The sequence below is a fragment of the Sebastes umbrosus genome, chromosome 23 (assembly GCF_015220745.1).
Source record: "Sebastes umbrosus isolate fSebUmb1 chromosome 23, fSebUmb1.pri, whole genome shotgun sequence".
In the NCBI taxonomy this organism is placed as follows: Eukaryota; Metazoa; Chordata; class Actinopteri; order Perciformes; family Sebastidae; genus Sebastes; species Sebastes umbrosus.
The window spans coordinates 2,446,155-2,471,895 of NC_051291.1; the positions used below are offsets into that span (position 1 = coordinate 2,446,155).

Genomic DNA, 25,741 nt, shown 5'->3' on the forward strand with positions numbered 1-25,741 from the left:
TTTTTTTTTCTTTTCTTTTTTTTCTTTTAATGTTATTTTTCTTTTATTTATTTTTGGGGGATATAGTAATTATTAGCCAGAATGATCCACACTCCACCAGCTGGTGGCGGTAATGCAGCAAATCGTTGTTTGCCAACCGCCAATAAACACCAAAGAAGAAGAAAGAAGGAGGGGTTACGGTGTGACACCGCACGGAGGAGTGGTTACGGTGTGACACCACCGGAAGTCGTTCCCGGCAGTCAGAGAGAGGCCCATGTGCTGCTGGTTTGTTACTGAGCAGCAAACTTCACTAAAAACCTTTAACTTCATAACTCCGTCAGCTGAATGATCGTGTAGACTATCTCTCTAAGATGTTGTTGGAAGCGCTGGACGGTGATGAGACGGTTGTCTTCACTTCTGCTGCCGGTAAGAAGAGAAAGACGCCAATGAGCTAAGCTAAGCTAATGCTAAGCTAAGCTAAGCTACCAGTGTTCTATATGGAGACTGTTGCTATGCTCGGTAGCACGCAGCTAAAGAGCTAAAGAGCAGACAGTGAGCTGATACTACCAGCTAGGTTATATCAGAGCTGTGAAGAGTCCCTTTATTGTTCATAATGTTTGTTGTTTGTTGGTTTATTCTGACTGTATGTGTTCCTGTGGTTCATAATGTGACTGAGCTGCTGCCCACTCATCATGGTGCACTGATTTAGCTGAACACTTGCTGGTTGGCTTGATGTTTAACACACTTTCACTTTTTTTTTTTTGTTGATATTTCACCGATTTCTATGTGTCAGCATCTCATCTCATTCATTACTGTTATATAATACTGTGCACCTGTTGCACCTTCAGATAGTCTGACCTGTCACCATCTTCAATGAGGATAAAAATAGAAGCTGTAGTTAAAGGTTCACCCTAAACCAGGGGTCAGGGGTCAGCAACCTTTACTATCAAAAGAGACATTTTAGGCAAAAATAATTAAAGAAATCTGTTTGGAGCCGCAAAACATTTGATTATTGTGATGAAGGTAACACAGTTTATAGTCTAAGAATATAATATATAAGTCTAATGCAGTGAGGGCCAAAGAGACAATGTACTACGGAGTGTTAGGGCCACATAAAAGAATAAAGTCAGAATATTACGAGAAAAAAAGTTATAACCTTATGAGAAAAAGTCGAAATATTACGAGAATAAAGTCAGAATATTACAAGAATAAAGTCGCAATATTACGAGAATAAAGTCAGAATATTACAAGAATAAAGTCGCAATATTACGAGAATAAAGTCAGAATATTACAAGAATAAAGTCGCAATATTACGAGAATAAAGTCAGAAGTTAACGAGAAAAAAAGTTGTATTATATCGAGAATAAAAGTCGTAATATTACGAGAATAAAGTCGTAATATAACGTGAATAAAGTCGTAATATTACGAGAATAAAGTCGTAATATAACGTGAATAAAGTCGTAATATTACGAGAATAAGGTCATAACTTTACGAGAAAAAAAGTCTTAATATTTAGAGAATAAAGTCGTAATATTACGATAAAAAAATCGTAATATTACCAGAATAAAGTCATAGCTTTACGAGAAAAAAAGTCGTAATATTACGAGGATAAAGTCATTATTTTTATACTATTATTCGTCTACATAAAAAATGTTATCAATAAGACCTTTAATATCATCATTGGCCTAAACATATTCTAGTAACCAGTGTAACCCTTGATGTCTCACCTCCTGTCCCTCCCTCCAGCCTCTGTGCAGATCGAGGTGGAGCCGGTGGGTCGATGGTTCGAGGCCTACTTGAAGAGGAGGAACAGGAACGCGTCTGTCTCCTTCCAGGAGCTGGAGGAGGAAGAGGTGTCCTCAGAGGAGTCGGAGGATGAAGACTTTCAGCTGGAGGAGTACCCGATGCTCCGAACACTCGACCCCAAAGACTGGAAGGTATCGGTCGAGATCAGAATGTTAATTTCACAGGAGGAGAAGTCTCTGCTTCCTTTTCAGAGCTGATGTATCACAGGAAGAGAAACTCATCAAGCATCTGCTTTTTAATGTCACCCTGCAGTTTTGATTAGTTGAGGAAATGCCTGAATGTTGATTAGTTATTCTCTGTTAATCACAGGTTGACATCAGCTTTATTCACCTACTAACTCTTCCTCCTGTCCTTTTGAAACACAATGCAGGAAAGAGAAATGTGACAGCTATAAAGGGCCAGACTGATAATCCTCCCTGTATTGTTCGACTGCAGAGTCTGCACAAATGCAGTGTAAATGCAGAAAACAGTGAAAGTTGTCCATCACAGGTCACAAAGTGGCACCTTTAAACTGGCATGGCCATTTTCAAAGGGGTCCCTTGACCTCTGACCTCAAGATATGTGAATGAAAATGGGTTCTATGGGTACCCACGAGTCTCCCTAAATTTGCGTTAACACGTCAACTTGGACAGGCCTAATAAAAATATAACCAATGTCAGCTCGTCATTTGAACTCTCTACTTACTCGTTCCTTCTTTGTCAGAATCAAGATCACTATTCTGTCCTCGGGCTCCCACACTTGAGGTACAAAGCCACACAGAAACAGATCAAAACTGCCCGTGAGTATATTTCTTCCTCCTCCTCGCATGGTTAATTTCTCTAGTTGGTGGAAATAACTTATATTATATATATATATATATATATATATATATATATATATATAAATAAATAACTTATTCTCTGCTGTTTCTCAACAGACAAAGCGATCGTGTTGAAGCACCATCCTGACAAGAGGAAAGCTGGTGGAGAGCAGATCGTAGAGGGAGACAATGATTACTTTACCTGTATAACTAAAGGTATGTAACGCCGCCTCTAGTTCTTATCAGCACTAATATTATTACAGAAGGGCCCTCTAACTGTTATTTCTGTCTTTGTTTGAACCTCAGCTATAGAAATCCTGTCAGACCCCATGAAGAGGAGAGCCTTCGACAGCGTAGATCCTACCTTCGACAACGCCGTGCCTTCAAAGAACGAAGGCAAAGAAAACTTTTCCGAGGTGTTTTCTCCCGTTTTCGAGAGAAATGCCAGATGGTCTTCCAAAAAGCACGTGCCTAAGCTCGGAAACATGGAGTCCTCTTTCGAAGAAGTCGACAATTTTTACTCTTTTTGGTAAGCGGGGGAGTTTTTTTTGCTGCTTTTTAGCGAGAAATGTTGATCTGATTTAAAGTGTCAGAGCAGAAAGATTTAGCATTTAGAGAAGAGGGAGTGTTTTAACTTTCAATTTTCTGTTAAAGGTACAACTTTGACTCATGGAGGGAATTCTCATACCTGGATGAAGAGGAAAAGGAAAAGGCTGAGTGGTAAGTTAGTGTGTCTCACAGCTACTGCGACACATTTCAGACCCTGCGTTATAACTTTAAGTGTCTGACTGACGTGTCGTCTTGCAGTCGAGATGAGAGGAGATGGATTGAAAAGCAGAATCGAGCCTCCAGAGCTCAGAGGAAGAAGGAGGAGATGAACAGAATGCGAACACTAGTTGGTACAGTCTCTCAGAACCGGCACACACACACTGCAAAATGAATGAAACACTACATTAACACTACGCTACATAACGGTCTGTAATCTGGTGCATAGTGAAGGAATGCCAGGATACCGCTGCTGAATATTAGTGAGACTGATGATGTTGTGTTGCTTCCCTGCAGATACTGCCTACAGCTTAGACCCTAGAATAAAGAAATTCAAAGATGAAGAAAAAGCCAGGAAGGAGGCTGAGAAGAAGGCTAAAGTTGAAGCCAAGAAGAGAGAGCAGGAGGAGAAGGAGCGAGTGAGTCTCATTCACATTCATACCAAACCTGTGTTTCCCATTAAATTACCTGTTTTAGATATTTTGACCCTTCTCTGTCGCGTTGCTTCACGACCGGCTCCAGGCCTCAGAGCAACTTCTATTAAATATGACGTGTCACAGCTGCTGTGTTATGAACTGTAATATCAAAGAGCGACTGCTTAACATACCATAACATCTCACCAGCAGATGTCAGGCTTCTGATCAGGGTTTATATTTTAGTGACTTTAGGTTTGCTTTTGAAATGATGCCGTCACTTTGGACAAAATGCTCATCAGTCAGTTCCTCGTGTGTTTAACAGGCCCGGCAGGCGGAGCTGGACGCCGCTCGTTTGGCGAAGGAGAAGGAGGAAGAGGAAGCCAAGCAGGTAGCTCAGCAGGCCAAGAAAGAGAAGGAGATCCAGAAGAAGGCCTTCAAGAAGGAGAGGCAGAAACTCAGGACGACCTGCAAGGTTCGTTCTCATAGAAATACGTCAAGATTTGAGACTATTGAGGAGTCGTAGTTCTTAAGTTAATGTTCTTTTCTCACTCCGCAGAACTGGAATTACTTCACTGAGGAGGAATCTGACAGTGTGAGAATGATGGAGGAAGTAGAGAAGCTCTGTGATCGTCTGGAGCTGACGAGGTACAGTCATCTACAAGATCAGCACTCGGAGGAATTTAATGCTTTCAAACTTGTTTTGGACACATTTCTGTAGATCAGGACCACAAAGGCATCAACCTCTTCCACTCCACCCCTCTTTAATATAGACCCATTCTTGTCTTTTTAATTATTAATATGACTTTAATTTTTTTATGACATATTATACTATGACTTTAATTATTTTAAGACATACTATACTATGATTCTTTAATTATTAATATGACTTTTTAATTTTTTTATGACATACTATAATATGTCTTTTTAATTATTTTATGACATACTATAATTTGACTTTTTAATTATTTTCATGACATATAATATGACTTAAATTATTTTTATGACATACTATAATATGACTTTAATTATTAATATGACTTTTAATTTTTTTGATGACATACTATAATATAACTTTTTAATTTTTTTTATGATATACTATAATATGACTTTTTAATTATTTTAATGACATACTATATGTCTTTTTAATTATTTTATGACATACTATAATTTGACTTTTTAATTATTTTCATGACATATAATATGACTTAAATTATTTTTATGACATACTATAATGACTTTAATTATTAATATGACTTAATTTTTTTGATGACATACTATACTATGACTTTTTAATTATTTTATGACATAATATAATATGACTTTTTAATTATTTTATGACATACTATAATATGACTTATTAATTATTAATATGACTTTTAAATTATTTTGATGATATACTATAATATGACTTATTAATTATGAATATGACTTAAATTATTTTTATGACATACTATAATATGACTTTAATTATTAATATGACTTTTAATTTTTTTGATGACATACTATAAGATAACTTTTTAATTTTTTTTATGATATACTATAATATGACTTTTTAATTATTTTTATGAGATAATATAATGATTTTTTAATTATTTTCATGACTTATTATACTATGACTTTTGAATTTTTTTATGGCATACTGTACTATGACTTTTTAGTTATTTGTCGATATATTCTTCATATATTATTACTTGTTAATGCATGTGGTGGTGTATGAGATGTGTAACAGAAATTTATTGTGTGTTTGCAGCCTGCAGTCTCTGAATGAAATCATGGCCTCAGGCTCAAAAGAGGACAGCAAGGTAGCCGTGGAGAAGCAGGTAAAAATGCACTTTTGTTTTCAAACATTTTTTTTTGTGGCATTTCCAATTTATTTTATAGCTTTTATAGGGAACGAGTTGATGTACGTAAAGTGTACAAACATGTTGGCGTTCCTCCTCTCAGGTGCAGGAAGTGAACGCTCAGCTGCAGAGGGAGAAGGATGCTGAGGTCCAGATGAGGCAGGCGGCTCGCAGCGCTGAGCAGGCCAGCGCAGGAGGAGGATCAGGCGGGAAGGGCTGGAACGAGGAAGACCTTCAGCTGCTCATCAAAGCTGTCAACCTGTTCCCTGCTGGGACCAACGCCAGGTAGACACTCGCACAAAGTTTAAACAATAATATGACTTTTAAATTATTTTTATGACATACTATACTGATTTTTATATGACATTCTGTACTATGACATTTAAATTATTTTTTATAACGCACTATAATTTGACTTTTTAAATTATTTTCAGGACATATACTATGACTTTTTAATTGTTATATGACGTACTATATTGATTTTTTTTTACGACATACTATACTATGACTTTTTCTCGTGAAATTTTCGACATACTATACTATGACTTTTTAATTATTTTTATGACATACTAAACTATGACTTAAATTATTTTATGACATACTTCTACTAATACTAATTCTATGACTTTTCAATTATTAATATGACTTTAATAATTTTTATGACATACTATAATATGACTTTTAATTATAATTTTATGACATACTTTACTATAACTTTTTAATTATTAATATGACTTTTTAATAATTTTTATGACAAATTATTTTATGACATACTATACGATGACTTTTTAATTGTTTGACATACTATACTATGACTTTTCATTATTAATGACTTTTTAATTATTTTTAATGACATACTATAGTTAGTCTTTGTTATAATTTATTTGAAATACCATACAACATTTTTTTTTTTTTTATGGAATACTATACGTTAGAATCCTTGTTCCTCAAATTGAATTGTTTTATTCCTTCCAGATGGGAAGTTATTGCCAACTATATGAACCTACACTCCACCAGTGGCATGAAGAGGACGGCCAAAGACGTCATCAACAAAGCCAAGAATCTACAACGACTAGGTGAGCTCAGAAATGACTACTGCAAACTAGCTTCAGGGCCACACCACTGAGCATTACTGTTTAAAAAAGAAATCATTTTATATCTATTTATGCACGATATGGACACAGTAAAGTATAATTAAAATACTATTTTCTATGCTGTTTTTGTGTATTTTAATAAGCTAAATCAGTCCTGTTAATGTCCTCTCCACAGATCCGGGTCAGAAAGACGAGATAAACAGAAAAGCCTTTGAGAAGTTCAAGAAGGAACATGCTTGTGTAGCGCCCACCATAGACAACGCTGTGCCCTCAGAGAGATTTGATGGTGAGTGTCTCTAACTGTATGAAAACACACTAGTTACAGTTTGAGTCAAGAAAGGTGTGTACACATTGTAAACAAGGAAATAGCTCAAGGGGATCATGGTGAGGAAAATGTTTAATGAATGACAAATATTCTGTGTAACAATGTGTCTCATTGACCCCGCTGTGTCTCGTCCCCTCAGGCGCCGGTAGCGACGGTAATGCTGCCTCCTGGACCACAGAGGAACAGAAGCTTCTGGAACAAGCCCTGAAGACCTACCCAGTCAGCACACCTGAGCGGTGGGAGAAGATCGCTGCTGCTGTCCCAGGACGAACCAAGAAAGACTGTATGAAGAGGTACAAGGTAAGATGGTGCTGGTCTGGCTGCGGATGCTTCCATCCATTTGCAAGATTCCACCACGCCCGAAAGAAAACAACAAATCAGAGCTGAGGCGTCTCTGAGCAGCTGTCAATCGTGAATATGAAGTTGTAGTTTAGCTAAACGGTACACTACAAGATGTTTCTGAAAACATTTGAGGAGTTAAATAGGCATTACAGTAACAGAATATTGATTGATCGGAGTTCGCGAGTTGTGATTGACAGCTGCTCAGAGACTCCTTGACTCTGATTGGTTGTTTTCCTTCGGCGCCGTGAAATCTTGCAAGAGGAACATGAATAGTAACACAAGAGCCTCCAAAATGCGAGTACTATTCTAACATGTTTTCCCTGTTTCTGTTGCAGGAACTGGTGGAGATGGTTAAAGCCAAGAAAGCCGCACAGGAAGTCGGAGGCAAGAGTAAAAAATGACAAGAACCACAAAAGAATAGTATCCGTGTTATTTTAACATTATTGTGTTGGTCTTTATTTTATAATAAAAATTAAAGGAGGAAAAAATATTACAAACTTAAATACTGTGTATGTGTAATGTTTTACACGGTGTGTACAGTTGATGATCTGTCCTCACAGATCAGGGTTTCATCCAGAACATTCCACTGCGGATCTGGTTGTAATCCGGCAGCTGTTCAATTGGACCTGAGAAGAAAAAAAAACAAACAAGTCATGAAAAGTAAAACTACACAGTTTATTACAACGTCGGTTGTATTTTTGTAGCTCTCACCGTTGTTTTTATTGGTAATGATAACACTGTACTCGGTCAAAGGGAGTGCTGGGAACACGGCGACATCGTAGAAATTGATGTTGCCGCATTCCAAGATCTCCCTTTGAATGAGTACAATGTTATCATAACCCATAGTACCGGTGGCTGGGGATACAAAAATATAACCCGAGTTTAGTCGTCTAACTAATTAACCTATTCAACTTTACATGCAAGGATTGAGTGTCCTCTTGAACAAATAAATGGCTGCTTCTTTAATTTTACTGTGCATAAACATTGCAATTAAGATAACTTGCAACATGAAGCGCAGGAGCTATTGTTGAACACAATATGACTATGTCTTCCTACTACAACGTATACGAGTTATACTAAAAGATGCTACTCTACATCCAATTAGGAAAAACAGCCAAACATACCAACTGCTGCGATGGCAGGAGCCTTGTTGAAGATATATTTGGTACACACGTCCTTGATAGTTGTGGCGTCGATAGCCTGGTGAAGGGGAGATAAAAAAATACAAAATTAAAATTTCCCACCACAATTCAACCAGTGCTTTTCCTACTTTTAGGAAGGCATAAATCAGAGCCGATAGTTCATTGCTTAACAGTTGAAAGTTGAATGATCGTCAAAGGCAGGGTGATTTATCATGAAGCGTAGGATTACTTTAAAATCTGGTGATTTTCTTATTGGAGGAGTTGTTAGCAAGAAGGTCATCGATACAGATTCAACACTTTGCAGTACGTGATGCATAACATGCCACAGCTGCCTCCTTGAATTCCACTCAGTCTTTGAATTGGATGGAAATGTGGGAACCTCTATACATTCTTAGTTGGGTGAGATTTGACTGTATCCACTCACGTCAATTCTGGCTTCCAGCTCATGCAGAGGGATCCTGCGACTGTAGCACAGCATCTGTCTGCCGATGTCCTCACAGATCGGGGTGGATCCTGGAGAAAGCAAATACACAAGTTGATGTCAGACAAAAAGAACAATTACCACCTTGCAGTTGTATAAAAAGTCGTAGTATAGTATGTCGAAAGTTTCATGAAAAAAAAGTCATGGTATAGTATGTCGAAAAAAGTCATAATATAGCATGTCGAAAAGGTTATTAAATAAAAAAAGTCATAGTATAGTATGTCGAAAATTTCATGAAAAAAAAGTCAGTATAGTATGTCGAAAATTGTATGAAAAAAAGTCATAGTATAGCATGTCGAAAATGTTATGAAAAAAAAGTCATAGTATAGTATGTCGAAAATTTCTTGAAAAAAGAAATTTTCGACATACTATACTATGACTTTTTTTTCAAGAAATTTTCGACATACTATACTATGAGTTTTTTTTCATAAAATTTTCGACATACTATACTGACTTTTTTTTCATGAAATTTTCGACATACTATACTATGACTTTTTTCAAGAAATTTTCGACATACTATACTATGACTTTTTTTCACGAAATTTTCGACATCAATATTTTTCATGAAAATTTTCGACATGCTATACTATGACTTTTTTTCACGAAATTTTCGACATCAATTTTTTTCATGAAAATTTTCGACATGCTATACTATGACTTTTTTTCACGAAATTTTCGACATCAATATTTTTCACGAAATTTTCGACATCAATTTTTTTCATGAAAATTTTCGACATACTATACTATGACTTTTTTTTAATATATTTTTCGACATACTATACTATGACTTTTTTTCATGAAATTTTGGACATACTATACTATGACTTTTTTTTCATAAAATTTTCGACATACTATACTATGACTTTTTTTCATACAATTTTCGACATACTATACTATGACTTTTTTTTCAAGAAATTTTCGACATACTATACTATGACTTTTTTTTCAAGAAATTTTCGACATACTATACTATGACTTTTTTTATTTAATAACCTTTTCGACATACTATACTATGACTTTTTTTTCATAACATTTTCGACATGCTATACTGACTTTTTTTTCATAAAATTTTCGACATACTATACTATGACTTTTTTTTCAAGAAATTTTCGACATACTATACTATGACTTTTTTTATTTAATAACCTTTTCGACATACTATACTATGACTTTTTTTTCATAACATTTTCGACATGCTATACTATGACTTTTTTTCATACAATTTTCGACATACTATACTATGACTTTTTTTCATGAAATTTTCAACATACTATACTATGACTTTTTTTTCATAAAATTTTCGACATACTATACTATGACTTTTTTTTCAAGAAATTTTCGACATACTATACTATGACTTTTTTTATTTAATAACCTTTTCGACATACTATACTATGACTTTTTTTTCAAGAAATTTTCGACATACTATACTATGACTTTTTTTTCATAAAATTTTCGACATACTATACTATGACTTTTTTTTCAAGAAATTTTCGACATACTATACTATGACTTTTTTTATTTAATAACCTTTTCGACATACTATACTATGACTTTTTTCAAGAAATTTTCGACATACTATACTATGACTTTTTTTCACGAAATTTTCGACATCAATTTTTTTCATGAAAATTTTCGACATGCTATACTATGACTTTTTTTCACGAAATTTTCGACATCAATATTTTTCACGAAATTTTCGACATCAATTTTTTTCATGAAAATTTTCGACATACTATACTATGACTTTTTTAATATATTTTTCGACATACTATACTATGACTTTTTTTCATGAAATTTTGGACATACTATACTATGACTTTTTTTTCATAAAATTTTCGACATACTATACTATGACTTTTTTTCATACAATTTTCGACATACTATACTATGACTTTTTTTTTCAAGAAATTTTCGACATACTATACTATGACTTTTTTTCAAGAAATTTTCGACATACTATACTATGACTTTTTTTTCAAGAAATTTTCGACATACTATACTATGACTTTTTTTTCAAGAAATTTTCGACATACTATACTATGACTTTTTTTTCATAACATTTTCGACATGCTATACTGACTTTTTTTCATACAATTTTCGACATACTATACTATGACTTTTTTTTCAAGAAATTTTCGACATACTATACTATGACTTTTTTTTCATAAAATTTTCGACATACTATACTATGACTTTTTTTTCAAGAAATTTTCGACATACTATACTATGACTTTTTTTATTTAATAACCTTTTCGACATACTATACTATGACTTTTTTTTCATAACATTTTCGACATGCTATACTATGACTTTTTTTATTTAATAACCTTTTCGACATACTATACTATGACTTTTTTTTCATAACATTTTCGACATGCTATACTGACTTTTTTTCATACAATTTTCGACATACTATACTATGACTTTTTTTTCAAGAAATTTTCGACATACTATACTATGACTTTTTTTATTTAATAACCTTTTCGACATACTATACTATGACTTTTTTTTCATAACATTTTCGACATGCTATACTATGACTTTTTTTCATACAATTTTCGACATACTATACTATGACTTTTTTTTCAAGAAATTTTCAACATACTATACTATGACTTTTTTTTCATAAAATTTTCGACATACTATACTATGACTTTTTTTTCAAGAAATTTTCGACATACTATACTATGACTTTTTTTTCATAAAATTTTCGACATACTATACTATGACTTTTTTTCAAGAAATTTTCGACATACTATACTATGACTTTTTTTATTTAATAACCTTTTCGACATACTATACTATGACTTTTTTTTCATAACATTTTCGACATGCTATACTATGACTTTTTTTCATACAATTTTCGACATACTATACTATGACTTTTTTTTCAAGAAATTTTCAACATACTATACTATGACTTTTTTTTCAAGAAATTTTCGACATACTATACTATGACTTTTTTTTCATAAAATTTTCGACATACTATACTATGACTTTTTTTTCAAGAAATTTTTGACATACTATACTATGACTTTTTTTCATACAATTTTCGACATACTATACTATGACTTTTTTTTCAAGAAATTTTCGACATACTATACTATGACTTTTTTTTCATAACATTTTCGACATGCTATACTATGACTTTTTTTCATACAATTTTCGACATACTATACTATGACTTTTTTTTCAAGAAATTTTCGACATACTATACTATGACTTTTTTTTCAAGAAATTTTCGACATACTATACTATGACTTTTTTTTCAAGAAATTTTCGACATACTATACTATGACTTTTTTTATTTAATAACCTTTTCGACATACTATACTATGACTTTTTTTTCATAACATTTTCGACATGCTATACTATGACTTTTTTTCATACAATTTTCGACATACTACAGGACTGTCTCAGAGAATTAGAATATTGTGATAAAGTTCTTTATTTTCTGTAATGCAATTAAAAAAACAAAAATGTCATGCATTCTGGATTCATTACAAATCAACTGAAATATTGCAAGCCTTTTATTCTTTTAATATTGCTGATTATGGCTTACAGCTTAAGAAAACACAAATATCCTATCTCTAAATATTAGAATATTTCCTCAGACCAAGTAAAAAAAAAGATTGATAACAGTAAAACAAAATCAAACATTTGAAAATGTCCATTAATGCACTCAGTACTTGGTTGGGAATCCTTTTGCACAGATTACAGCATCAATGCGGCGTGGCATGGAGGCAATCAGCCTGTGGCATTGCTGAGGTGTTATGGATGCCCATGATGCTTCAATAGCGGCCTTTAGCTCATTTGCATTGTTGGGTCTGGTGTCTTTCAGCTTCCTCTTCACAATACCCCACAAATTCTCTATGGGGTTCAGGTCAGGGGAATTGGCAGGCCAATCGAGGACAGTAATGCCATGGGCAGTACACCAGTTACTGGTGGTTCTGGCACTGTGGGCAGGTGCCAGATCATGCTGGAAAATGAAATCCTCATCTCCATAGAGCTTTTCAGCAGACGGAAGCATGTAGTGCTCTAAAATCTCTTGGTACACAGCTGCATTTACTCTGGACTTGATGAAACACAGTGGACCAACACCAGCAGCTGACATGGCTCCCCAAACCATCACTGACTGTGGGAACTTCACACTGGATTTCAAGCAACTTGGATTTTGCTCCTCTCCAGCCTTTCTCCAGACTCTGGCGCCTTGACTTCCAAATGAAATACAACACTTGCTTTCGTCTGAAAAGAGGACTTTGGACCACTCTGCAACTGTCCGGTGCTTCTTTTCCATAGCCCAAGTCAGACGCTTCTTCCGTTGTCTTGAGTTCAGAAGTGGCTTGACCATGGGAATACGGCTATTGTAGCCCATTTCCCGGACACGTCTGTGAACAGTGGCTTTTGATACCTGATTGCCTCCATGCCACGCCGCATTGATGCTGTAATCCGTGCAAAAGGATTCCCAACCAAGTACTGAGTGCATTAATGGACATTTTCAAATGTTTGATTTTGTTTTACTGTTATCAATCTTTTTTTTTACTTGGTCTGAGGAAATATTCTAATATTTAGAGATAGGATATTTGTGTTTTCTTAAGCTGTAAGCCATAATCAGCAATATTAAAAGAATAAAAGGCTTGCAATATTTCAGTTGATTTGTAATGAATCCAGAATGCATGACATTTTTGTTTTTTTAATTGCATTACAGAAAATAAAGAACTTTATCACAATATTCTAATTCTCTGAGACAGTCCTGTATACTATGACTTTTTTTTCAAGAAATTTTCGACATACTATACTATGACTTTTTTTTCATAAAATTTTCGACATACTATACTATGACTTTTTTTTCAAGAAATTTTCGACATACTATACTATGACTTTTTTTTCAAGAAATTTTCGACATACTATACTATGACTTTTTTTCATGAAATTTTGGACATACTATACTATGACTTTTTTTTCATAAAATTTTCGACATACTATACTGACTTTTTTTCATACAATTTTCGACATACTATACTATGACTTTTTTTTCAAGAAATTTTCGACATACTATACTATGACTTTTTTTTCATAAAATTTTCGACATACTATACTATGACTTTTTTTTCAAGAAATTTTCGACATACTATACTATGACTTTTTTTTCATAAAATTTTCGACATACTATACTATGACTTTTTTTTCAAGAAATTTTCGACATACTATACTATGACTTTTTTTATTTAATAACCTTTTCGACATACTATACTATGACTTTTTTTTCATAACATTTTCGACATGCTATACTATGACTTTTTTTCATACAATTTTCGACATACTATACTATGACTTTTTTTTCAAGAAATTTTCAACATACTATACTATGACTTTTTTTTCATAAAATTTTCGACATACTATACTATGACTTTTTTTTCAAGAAATTTTCGACATACTATACTATGACTTTTTTTTCAAGAAATTTTCGACATACTATACTATGACTTTTTTTTCATAACATTTTCGACATGCTATACTATGACTTTTTTTTCAAGAAATTTTCGACATACTATACTATGACTTTTTTTTCATAACATTTTCGACATGCTATACTATGACTTTTTTTCATACAATTTTCGACATACTATACTATGACTTTTTTTTCAAGAAATTTTCGACATACTATACTATGACTTTTTTTTCATAAAATTTTCGACATACTATACTATGACTTTTTTTTCAAGAAATTTTCGACATACTATACTATGACTTTTTTTATTTAATAACCTTTTCGACATACTATACTATGACTTTTTTTCATACAATTTTCGACATACTATACTATGACTTTTTTTTCAAGAAATTTTCGACATGCTATACTATGACTTTTTTTCATACAATTTTCGACATACTATACTATGACTTTTTTTCAAGAAATTTTCGACATACTATACTATGACTTTTTTTTCAAGAAATTTTCGACATACTATACTATGACTTTTTTTTCATAAAATTTTCGACATACTATACTATGACTTTTTTTTCAAGAAATTTTCGACATACTATACTATGACTTTTTTTTCAAGAAATTTTCGACATACTATACTATGACTTTTTTTCATACAATTTTCGACATACTATGGTATGTCGAAAATTTCTTGAAAAAAAAGTCATAGTATAGCATGTCAAAAAGGTTATTAAATAAAAAAAGTCATAGTATAGTATGTCGAAAATTTCTTGAAAAAAAAGTGATAATATAGCATGTGGTAAATTTCAGGGGAAAAAAGTCAAAATATAGCATGTGGTAAATTTCATGAAAAAAAAGTCAAAATATAGCATGTCGTAAATTTCATGAAAAAAAAGTCAAAATATAGCATGTCGAAAATTTCATGAAAAAAAAGTCAAAATATAGCATGTCGTAAATTTCAGGAAAAAAGTCAAAATATAGCATGTCGTAAATTTCATGAAAAAAAAGTCAAAATATAGCATGTCGAAAATTTCAGGAAAAAAAAGTCCAAATATAGCATGTCGTAAATTTCATGAAAAAAAAGTCCAAATATAGCATGTCGTAAATTTCATGAAAAAAAAAGTCAAAATATAGTATGTTGTAAATTTCATGAAAAAAAAGTCATAGTATAGCATGTTGTAAATTTCATGAAAAAAAGTCATATAGCATGTCTTAAATTTCATGAAAAAATCATAGTATAGTATGTCGTAAATTTCATGTAAAAAAAGTCCAAATATAGCATGTCGTAAATTTCATGAAAAAAAAAGTCAGAATATAGCATGTCGAAAATTTCATGAAAAAAAAAGTCAGAATATAGCATGTCGAAAATTTCATGAAAAAAAAGTCAAAATATAGCATGTCGTAAATTTCATGAAAAAAAAGTCAAAATATAGCATGTCGAAAATTTCATGAAAAAAAAAGTCAAAATATAGCATGTCGTAAATTTCATGAAAAAAAAGTCCAAATATAGCATGTTGTAAATTTCATGAAAAAAAAGTCAAAATATAGCATGTCGTAAATTTCATGAAAAAAAAGTCAAAATATAGCATGTCGTAAATTTCATGAAAAAAAAGTTAAAATATAGCATGTCAAAAATTTCATGAAAAAAGAGTCAAAATATAGCATGTCGTAAATTTCAGGGAAAAAAAGTCAAAATATAGCATGTTGTAAATTTCATGAAAAAAAAGTCATAGTATAGCATGTTGTAAATTTCATGAAAAAAAGTCATATAGCATGTCTTAAATTTCATGAAAAAATCATAGTATAGTATGTCGTAAATTTCAGGAAAAAAAAGTCATGGTATAGTATGTCGAAATTTTCATGAATAAAAGTCATAGTGTGGTATTTTGAAAATTTCATGAAAAAGAGTTATAGTATAGTATGTCGAATAATTCATTAAAAAAAGTCATAGTATAGTATGTCGAAAAACGTCATAGTATAGTACATCATAAAAGAGTCATGGTATAGTATGCCATAATAATGTCGTACAAAAGTCCAAGTATAGTACGCCATAAAAATCTCATAAAAGCTATAAAAAAGTCATAGTATAGTGTGTCATAAAAAGTCATAGTATAGTGTGTCATAAAAAGTCATAGTATAGCGTGTTATGTTGCCGGCATGGAGGTATAAAACAGCGCTACATTATGCTTCTCAGATTATCAGTGCAGCCTGACATGATGCAGACTTACCGTCGAGATGCAGGAGCATGTTGGTCTTGAGCAGGTTCTTGGCCCGTGCCACCTCGCTCTCCGTCACACTCGTGCAAAGAGACATCCTAACATGAGAGCAAAAAGATTCATCATCCGTTTTATATTTAGACCTGGAAGTAGACAGCAGCTACACACACACACACACACAGTGTTTTATGGTTTAAAACGTACCATTACTACAGTATATCTGATCTGTCCTTTCTCAGTGTGCACTCACCATTCCATCTGAGTGAAGTGCATCATTTCGTTGATGGTGCCGGGCTCACACACCATGTAGAGACCCCACAGGCCTGTGTCTGTGTAGCAGGTGTTGAAGGACTGGAAGCTGTGGCACAGGTTCCCCTGACAGGCCATCTGAGCCAGTTTACTGGACAGATTCTAGGTTCACAAATGACACAATACAAAAGGGATAGTTACAAGATGGAAAGCCCAACCTGTGCAATAATAAAAGTACAGTCTTACAGTTAACTGGCTACTGAAGTGTTTGGTCAATTGCTGACTCAATGTGTGTGTTTATGTATGTATGGTTGACACAACTGGTGTAAGAAATCTAAACTAAAGTTAATAGGAGTGGAGCTTTCATCGGTACTCACCACACCGCCGCCAAACGAGCGGTCCCAGTTCCCAATAAGTGTGTTTGCCACCATGAGGGGGATGGTGTCGGGGTGTGACCATCCAACCGCTTCCACTGCGATGGCGATGTGAGCCAGAGGCATCTTGTCGTCACGCACGCGGATCTGAAGCAACAGCAAAAACACATTCACTTGTAAAGTTTTCCTACTGTCAGTAAGGCTGTGCTATTTCTAACATGAACTTGAAATAAAGTGTTGTCAATGTTCTTGTTTTTTTTTTGCATGTGACAATGATAATAATAATAAAAAAACATACTGATACAAATTTACATGACAAAATTAAATAAGTAAAAAAAAAAAAAAGAATTAGATAATAATGTATGGTCTTAACCTAAAAACATCAACCTTACCTCACTTCCTGTGAAGTGGCATTCAGGAACAGCCGGGGCTTCACCTTTATATCTGCCAGGAAGTTTTCCAAAATGATACTTGGCCAAATCATTGAGCTCATCATGTGAAACTCCTGAACAAAAAAGACATCACAGAATGTCCTGAAGGTCAGAATAACCTCAAAGTCACATTTTAATTTGGTATGAATCCATAACTTTATGTCTGGTGTGAGTTCATGCAGAACCAACAGTAACGCCAGTGACAGCTGCTGTGAATAATATCTCAGTAACAATGGGGGGATTTGCTGTTTTATGGATTCATATCAAACTAACATGTCGACCTATAACCAAATAAGTGAGGGGATAACGAGCTCTGACCTCCAGCAGCAGCCAGCACTATTCTGGGGCCTTTGTAGTGAGTGGTGATGTACTCCACCAGGTCTCCTCTGTTGATCGTCCTGCAATCAAATACAACTAACTTACAGCATGAAAAAAAACATGTACAAGACTGCATTTCTACAGCAAGTTGAGGTGAGACCTTCACATAAACCACACTGAGATCAGGTATTTGCAACAGAGATCCTGTGTTCGGTAGACCAAAGGAGTTTTGTTCGGTCTTACTTGATGTTCTCGGTGGGGCCCAGGATGGTCCTGCCCAGAGCTGTAGACTGGTACGCGGTAGCATGCAGGTAATCAAAGACCACTTCCTGCAGATTGGTCTCTACTTCCTGCATCTCTCTGAGGATCACCCCTCGCTCCCTCTCGATCTCTGCCTCACCCAGTGTGCTGTTCTGGATGATGTCAGCCAGGATCTCCACAGCTTGGGAGAGAAGAAAACAGGAACATTATTTATTTGGATAAAGGAACTATGATTTCTTTTCCATTATTCAAACACATCAGTCTGTGTTGATAAGGCTGAATGTGCTGTACTTATCTGGGACCTTTTCTTAAAATGTAATCAAGTTCACTTGTTAAGACTTTAAGAACATTTAAATACTTTAAGGTTACTACAAGGAACTTTCATTTTGTGTTGATTTTGGCGGCCCCTGTGATCATAAGCGGTAGTGTGTCCATGAGCACCACCGCATCGTGTCGAAAAGATCTGCAGCTGCTAGACTCCCTTTACAAAACCTCTCATTTTACTGCAGCAGGGTCAGTCCTGGTTATTATGTAATCTAATATGCAATTCTCTGCAAAGCAATAACATGTATGCTCCCTTTCTTAATCACCATTTAAATCATCCTCATGTTCATCACTACATGCCAGTGTGGCCTTAACGTTCAGCTGCTCTGCCCTGCTGCACTCTACTGTACCTCGTGGAAGATCTTTAGAGAAAGCTTTGGCGTAATACACAGTTTGCTCTCTGGACGTGTAGGCGTTCAGGTGAGCCCCCATGTTCTCGATCTCCAACTCCAGATCCAGCTGGGAGCGCTTCCTGGTGCCCTGTCACACACACACACACACAGTACACAACAAACCTTAGGATATGTTTCACATTATTGAAGACAAGACATACCATTTATTTTAATAAGTCATGAACATTATAACATTTAGGAAAGATTCCACTGTGTCCATTTAGCTAACGTGTCTTTGTAATTGTTGCATGTGTAATAAGGAGATATAAAAGACAAACCAGTTGGTCCAGTTAGCAGAAGTAAACACTTTGCTGCTCTGCTACCATCTCACCTTAAATGCCATATGTTCCAGGAAATGTGCGGTGCCATTATTTCTCTCATTCTCGTAGCGACTGCCGGCGTCTATCCAGAGGCCCACCTGGATGAAGACAGTGATGAATCCACAGATTAATATCCAAACACATTCTGCTGCTACTGTACCACAACTTCAGACAGATACCTGAGCTGAGGTTGTATTCTGTACTGACAGAGCTCAACTCTTCATTAGGCATTGAGATAAACCTGTCTCATGACCCACACCCACCGCTGCAAGTTGACTCTTTTCTATTTTAACTGGTTGAATGATTTTATTTTGCCAACACTTACAACTCAACTTAGGTGACTTTAATTACAAATTGAAGAAGAATCACCATCAAAAGGTGCTAATGATATTGTTCTGTACATTACAGCAGGGGTTCTCAGACTCTTTGGGGCTAGGGTCCTCTTACAGGGGAGAACATTTTTCAAGGACCCCTTCATAATAAGTATTGAGTGAGAGTTAATCTTTGCATGTAAACTATATAAACAAAGTTTTTAAATATATAAAAATCGATAGTGTTTTTGAGACAGTATGACAAAACATAATATCGCGATACTCTATATTTTCTTACACCCCTAATGTCATCATATCAGAGTTTCTATTGACCCAAAGCTAACGTGGGTAACGTAGTAATGGACACAATATGCTTGTTTTATTGGCGCAAACTGTAGATATGCAGTTTTTAATGATACAGCACAACTTAGTAATTTATAGCAAATTATTCCAAATTTTGTCAACTCTTTTGATTTGTTCCCCAAAAAATAAAAGAAATATTTGAGTCTTGAATTTCTTTATTGTGGTTTGGATTGGAGAGGGTCATTAAGTTAACCCAAACATTTTATTTGATTCTTGCATTTGTACTTTTCTCAATTATTATTACAAATACATAAAAAGTAGTCAGACCAAATAAAGTGTTTAAGCAGGGTAACTTGTTATCTCACCGTGCAGGTGGTGTTGCCAGCGTCCTCAGAAGACACCCGCAGTCCGTTCTCTAAAGTGGTCACCTTGGTTTCAGGAACATTGAGAGCCACCTGGTGAGCAGCCTGAGTAGCCAACAGTCTGTGTGATCCAGCTGGGAGCTGCAGGTGAAGAGAAAACACACACACTGTCAATATTCCAAGATGAGTCCTAATGAACGTTGAAATAAAGATGTCAAACAGATGAAATGTCTTTGTTGTATTTTATTCTTGCAAGAAGAGGCACTGGTTATACAGAGTCACACAAAGTCTGCAGAAGAGTTGCACAGCAGGAGATTATTATGATTATATAGAAATCTACAACAGGGACTGTGAGAAAAGGAGTTATTTTACAGAGAAAAGGAGTTGCTTTACTCAGACAGTGTCCCTGTAAAAGTCAACACTCAGTACTTTCACTCACACACACACACACACACACACACACACACACACACACACACACACACACACACACACTAACTAATTAACAGACAGTCATGATGATTCTGCAAATTTAGGTTAAGCTGTTACTGTCAGAGATAATGAATTTAACTAACCTATGTGGTCGTTTCACTGGACTGAACTGGTCAGATATGACTGATATGACTGGTATTTCTTCATGTTGCATTAGCCCCTCATGTTATTAACCAGCAGGTCTCAGCTGTTCTCTGATTTGATGTTGTTGAGAGGTTTACCTTCTTTAAACTGAGCAGTTATAACTGTCAAACTATAGAGGAAGTGTAACAATATGTAAAACATCACTATAAACACATTGTTCTTACCCGGATTGAAGGTTTTGTCTTCAATAAATGTCTTTGAAGGAGAAATCTGCCAGCAGACGTGAAGCGCTGTAAGGACGCTGCCATGTTGGTTTCTTCTGTCACGCTGACGCAAAGAGACGCAATACGTAAGTGACGTAATACTCTCAGATCCGCCGGGGATGACGGGACGTCTCATCAAAATAAAACCAAGAAAACTGTTTAAAAAATAATATAGATAAAAGTAGTCCCACAAAATGTATAATGGCAAAGTAAAAAAAAATTAAAAAAGTTATAATGGTAAAGTAAAAAAAATATAAAAAAAAGTTATAATGGTAAAGTAAAAAAATATATAAAAAAAAGTTATAATGGTAAAGTAAAAAAAAATTAAAAAAGTTATAATGGTAAAGTAAAAAAAATATATAAAAAAAGTTATAATGGTAAAGTAAAAAAAATATAAAAAAAAGTTATAATGGTAAAGTAAAAAAATATATAAAAAAAGTTATAATGGTAAAGTAAAAAAATATATAAAAAAAGTTATAATGGTAAAGTAAAAAAAAATATAAAAAAGTTATAATGGTAAAGTAAAAAAATATATAAAAAAAGTTATAATGGTAAAGTAAAAAAATATATAAAAAAAGTTATAATGGTAAAGTAAAAAAAAATAAAAAAGTTATAATGGTAAAGTAAAAAAATATATAAAAAAAGTTATAATGGTAAAGTAAAAAAATATATAAAAAAAGTTATAATGGTAAAGTAAAAAAATATATAAAAAAAGTTATAATGGTAAAGTAAAAAAAAATATAAAAAAGTTATAATGGTAAAGTAAAAAAAAATATAAAAAAAGTTATAATGGTAAAGTAAAAAAAAATATAAAAAAGTTATAATGGTAAAGTAAAAAAAATATAAAAAAAAGTTATAATGGTAAAGTAAAAAAAATATAAAAAAAGTTATAATGGTAAAGTAAAAAAAAATATAAAAAAGTTATAATGGTAAAGTAAAAAAAAATATAAAAAAAGTTATAATGGTAAAGTAAAAAAAATATTTAAAAAAGTTATAATGGTAAAGTAAAAAAATATATAAAAAAAGTTAAAATGGAAAAGTAAAAAAAAAATAAAAAAAGTTATAATGGCAAAGTAAAAAAAATCTCGTAATATTACGACTTTTTTTCTCGTAAAGTTATGATTCTATTTTTTGGTTATTTTCTTAAATAGTCTTAAAATCTTAAATTAAAAAGTCTTAAATTGTGCAAAATAAATAAACAATAAACAATGTTCCGCATTTCTATATTATGATTTAATTAATTAGAAGTCTTAGACAGTCAAAATGTGTATCTCATTTTTTATTTTATTATTATTTCATTAAATATACTTGAGTGTTTAAGTTTTCTCAGTATTACCTGAAGAAAGTGACTATTTCAACATCTTTCTTACATTTATTTTTTTCTACCCACGCTCCCACGTTTATTTTGAAAGGGTCTGACAGTCGGAAGGCGGAAGTGTTTCTTTAGCATTTCGCGGAATTTTCCTTCAGAGCTTCTCAAGATAATCAACCTCTTTATAGCTTCAGTTCACAGTGAGTTCAACAGACAAACAAGTCAATAATAACACTATTTCATGCAGAACAGAGTCAGCTAACATTACCTCCTAACAGGATCACATATCTGAAGGTATTTATCAAGTTATTTGCAGATTAAACATGAAGTTCTGCAGCATCACTGTCTCAGACTAGTTGTAGCTGTAGCTGTTAGCCAGCTAGCAGTTATCTCACTAACAGCTATAGCTGTAAAAACAAATGAAATATTCATAAATAAATTAAATGAGTAAATAAATAAAGAATTAAAAAATCTATTTGAAAATTTAGTTTAAAGAGAAATAAATAATTGGACTCACAAATTAAATTAAGAATGCAGGTTTTAATCAGGCAATAAAAAGGGCAACTTCCCTGCTGCTTTTACTAAAAGTACTAGCTATTAATTTTGCTAGGTTATTTATTTATATCATTTTATTCACTAACTCATGCTTTTATTGCTAATTTGAAGCCTGAACTTTAGCTGATGCATGTAAACAACAGTCATTATCTTTGGTGTGACTTCACAGACAATAAATGGAAGGTGGTGGAGATCTAATGCACGGTGATCTGGAGGATGGAGAGCTATTTATGAAGTTATTTGCAGGATTAAACATGAAGTTCTGCAGCATCAGTAGCTACTAACTCAAGATGTTGTTTGCTCTTATTGCTAATGCATAGCCTAAACTTTAGCTGATGCATGTAAACAGTCTTTGGTGTGACTTCACAGACAATATGGAAGGTGATCTGGAGGATGGAGAGCTCTCTGGGTCCGGCTCGGACGCCGAGATGGGAACTGCTGCAGCACAACCTCGACCCCAGGTTCCTGAAGCCTTCAGCGCTCGGTCCTTCCACGACAGGGCCGCTGCGCAGCGCTCTGCAGCCGCCTACCGCAGCACCGGGAGGACAGTGGAGTCCAGCGACAGCGACCCGGACACGTCGGACGAGGAGGCGGCTGTTTGGCGAAAGAAACGCCAGAAAGTCTCCAACGCTCCCCAGCAGCCTCCTGCATGCACCCCGCAGCCGACGCGCATGTGCGTCCCCGTCTCCATTCCCGTCTCTGGCGCACAGGGAGGCCGCAAGGTGAACAACATCTGGGGCTCTGTGGTGCAGGATCAGTGCCAGGATGCCATCACTGCAGAGCTGGGCATATTCGGCATGGAAGGGGAAGTCAGCATGTCCAGCAGAAACGTGGAGACTTACAACTTTGTCCTGGCGCGTAAGATCATGGAGAAGGAGAGGCAGATGGAGAAAGAGGCAACTGAGGATGGAGAGGTGAGCATGCTGGACGCCCAGCTGGAGGAGTACATGAAGGACCGGGGCTCGGAGGAGAGGCCGGGAGGTGATGCCAAGAGGAAGAGGTCAGCTAAGGAGAGACTGGGCCCCAGGGCGGAGATGGACATCAAGGGCCGGTATGAGATCACAGAGGATGACCCTGATGATAAGGTGACAGATGAGATAGCACACAGGCTGCAAGAGCCTAAAAAGGACCTGATAGAGCGCGTCGTGAGCGCCGTCGGAAAGAAAAAAGCCATAGAGCTGCTGGGAGAGACCGCCACGCTGGAGGAAAGCGGCGGCGTGTACACAATGGATGGCAGCAGGCGACGGACGCCCGGCGGGGTGTACCTCAACCTGCTGAAGAACACGCCCAGCATCAGCAAGTCCCAGATCAGGAAGATCTTCATCGAGGAGCACCAGAAAGAGTGCAAGAGCAAGAAGGCTGCACAGAAGAGGAGGCGGCACATGGTGGCCAAGAAGATGAAACAGGCCATCGGCACGCTGAACCTGCAGGAGCACGACGACGTCTCCAGGGAGACTTTCGCCAGCGATACCAATGAGGCCTTGGAGTCGTTGGAGGAGGCTGCGGAAGAGGAAGAGGAGGGTCAGGAGGAAGCTGCTGTGGGCACTGAGGAGACGGCAGCGGTGGTCTACAACTCTGCAGACCTGGAGGTCTTCTGAGAGACGCCTGCTGTGTGAACTCTGAAGGACATTTAGGATCAAAATTACAACACAACAATGAAAACACTGTATAAGTATGTTCTCTACTGAGTACAGAATCTCACCTGAGTGTCCTTTTTGTTTTTTTACCTTAGCAATAAAAGGAGAGCTTATGTTAACAGAAATATTAGTTTTGTTTGGTACAGCATGGATTTGTTTCATTTCAGCTCATGTTAACACTGTCCGCAAGTTAGTGTGATTTATGATACAAAATGTTTGTTTGCCTTTAAATCAAATTCTTAATTATCAAAAAAAGTTGTTATGTTGAGAGCACTCTTGTTGATTTTCAATTATGTTAACTTTCTTTGTTATAATTTCCATCAGGATATAATTAGGTCTTGGTTTTATTAAATCCATTTGTGTGGAATATAAATAAAGATGACTCGGGTGAAATTGCTTAAAACGGTGATTGGATTGCTCTCTGGTTTTTTTTCAATGCTGTTCACTATAAGAAAAAGAATAATTATGGCAAATTTTTAGCGTTGTGAAACAGATTCAGCCCCTGATTTATTAGCATTTTCAGCAGTTTGGGCTGATTATTATAGAGAAGGGTTTATTTTGTACTGTAAAAGAGCCAGAGAAGCAGAAAACTTCAAGGCAAAGATACAGTAGTTTGGACAGATGTTGTAGTGCAGACGTTTGTCCACTAGATGGCAGTCACACTATTTCCCACAACTAAATGCCTCATGTTTAGATAAAGTATTGATCCCTGAAAGCACAATACCAAAAGAAGTTGAATAATATACTGTATACGAGAAGAAGCATGTGATGGAAGGTGCTATACACAATATACAAAGTGTACTGTAACATCAAAATCAACTCAGGAATTAAAATAAGAAAGATAACTAAACTTACAAATGAAAAGGAACAGTGTGTAGGATTTAGGTGGATCTATTAGCAGAAATGGAACATAATTTTCACGAGTGTATAATCACCTAAAACTAAGAATCATTGTGTTTCCGTTAGCTTAGAATGAGGCCTTCATATCTACATAGGGGGCCTTTCTCAAACCGGACCCCTTAAAAACAACAGGTAACACCACACGCTGCTGACGTTCAATGTGTAACACAGGCTTGATACACTGACAGCTGTTGT

The 25,741-nt window shown here is 34.8% G+C and overlaps 3 protein-coding genes across 5 annotated transcripts; 2 read left to right on the forward strand and 1 right to left on the reverse strand.

Moving 5' to 3' along the window:
- Nucleotides 1-182: 182 nt before the first annotated feature.
- On the forward strand, nt 183-7,870 carry dnajc2 (DnaJ (Hsp40) homolog, subfamily C, member 2). The gene is made up of 16 exons (XM_037760684.1): nt 183-405; nt 1,726-1,916; nt 2,488-2,563; nt 2,702-2,800; nt 2,891-3,113; nt 3,239-3,304; nt 3,392-3,483; nt 3,647-3,768; nt 4,088-4,237; nt 4,322-4,410; nt 5,516-5,585; nt 5,710-5,891; nt 6,582-6,682; nt 6,876-6,986; nt 7,165-7,325; nt 7,703-7,870. Exons 1-16 carry the CDS (start codon nt 351-353, stop codon nt 7,766-7,768), a joined length of 1,854 nt encoding a protein of 617 aa, XP_037616612.1. The 5' UTR covers nt 183-350; the 3' UTR covers nt 7,769-7,870.
- On the reverse strand, nt 7,080-21,261 carry pmpcb (peptidase, mitochondrial processing subunit beta). 2 transcript variants are annotated; one of them, XM_037760686.1, is made up of 14 exons: nt 21,104-21,261; nt 20,307-20,444; nt 19,339-19,425; nt 18,966-19,095; nt 18,274-18,472; nt 18,031-18,110; nt 17,674-17,786; nt 17,285-17,428; nt 16,909-17,069; nt 16,671-16,756; nt 8,934-9,022; nt 8,492-8,567; nt 7,926-7,993; nt 7,080-7,306 (listed from the first exon to the last, which is right to left on the reverse strand). In XM_037760686.1, the coding sequence occupies exons 1-13, from the start codon at nt 21,185-21,187 to the stop codon at nt 7,929-7,931; spliced, it is 1,452 nt and encodes a 483-aa protein (XP_037616614.1). In that variant the 5' UTR covers nt 21,188-21,261; the 3' UTR covers nt 7,080-7,306; nt 7,926-7,928. The 2 variants fall into 2 exon arrangements, with proteins under 2 accessions (XP_037616614.1, XP_037616613.1); XM_037760685.1 differs by lacking the exon at nt 7,080-7,306 and having other exon boundaries at nt 7,791-7,993.
- A 1,261-nt stretch (nt 21,262-22,522) lies between these two features.
- phax (phosphorylated adaptor for RNA export) lies at nt 22,523-25,053 on the forward strand. 2 transcript variants are annotated; one of them, XM_037761106.1, is made up of 2 exons: nt 22,523-22,654; nt 23,379-25,053. In XM_037761106.1, exon 2 carries the CDS (start codon nt 23,384-23,386, stop codon nt 24,605-24,607), a length of 1,224 nt encoding a protein of 407 aa, XP_037617034.1. In that variant the 5' UTR covers nt 22,523-22,654; nt 23,379-23,383; the 3' UTR covers nt 24,608-25,053. The 2 variants fall into 2 exon arrangements, with proteins under 2 accessions (XP_037617034.1, XP_037617033.1); XM_037761105.1 differs by having other exon boundaries at nt 22,592-22,748.
- The last annotated feature ends 688 nt before the right edge of the window (nt 25,054-25,741 follow it).

What these genes read in the sequence shown, in the direction of transcription:
- dnajc2 (XM_037760684.1), top strand. Translation starts at nt 351, where the DNA reads ATGTTGTTGGAAGCGCTGGACGGTGATGAGACGGTTGTCTTCACTTCT. An exon ending in GAAACAGATCAAAACTGCCC is followed by an intron (nt 2,564 to 2,701) that starts GTGAGTATATTT and finishes GTTTCTCAACAG; the next exon opens with ACAAAGCGATCGTGTTGAAG. An exon ending in AGGTAGCCGTGGAGAAGCAG is followed by an intron (nt 5,586 to 5,709) that starts GTAAAAATGCAC and finishes TCCTCCTCTCAG; the next exon opens with GTGCAGGAAGTGAACGCTCA.
- pmpcb (XM_037760686.1), bottom strand. Translation starts at nt 21,187, where the DNA reads ATGGCAGCGTCCTTACAGCGCTTCACGTCTGCTGGCAGATTTCTCCTT. An exon ending in CTGGCAACACCACCTGCACG is followed by an intron (nt 19,426 to 20,306) that starts GTGAGATAACAA and finishes GTCTTCATCCAG; the next exon opens with GTGGGCCTCTGGATAGACGC. An exon ending in CATGCTCCTGCATCTCGACG is followed by an intron (nt 9,023 to 16,670) that starts GTAAGTCTGCAT and finishes TGCTTTCTCCAG; the next exon opens with GATCCACCCCGATCTGTGAG.
- phax (XM_037761106.1), top strand. Translation starts at nt 23,384, where the DNA reads ATGGAAGGTGATCTGGAGGATGGAGAGCTCTCTGGGTCCGGCTCGGAC.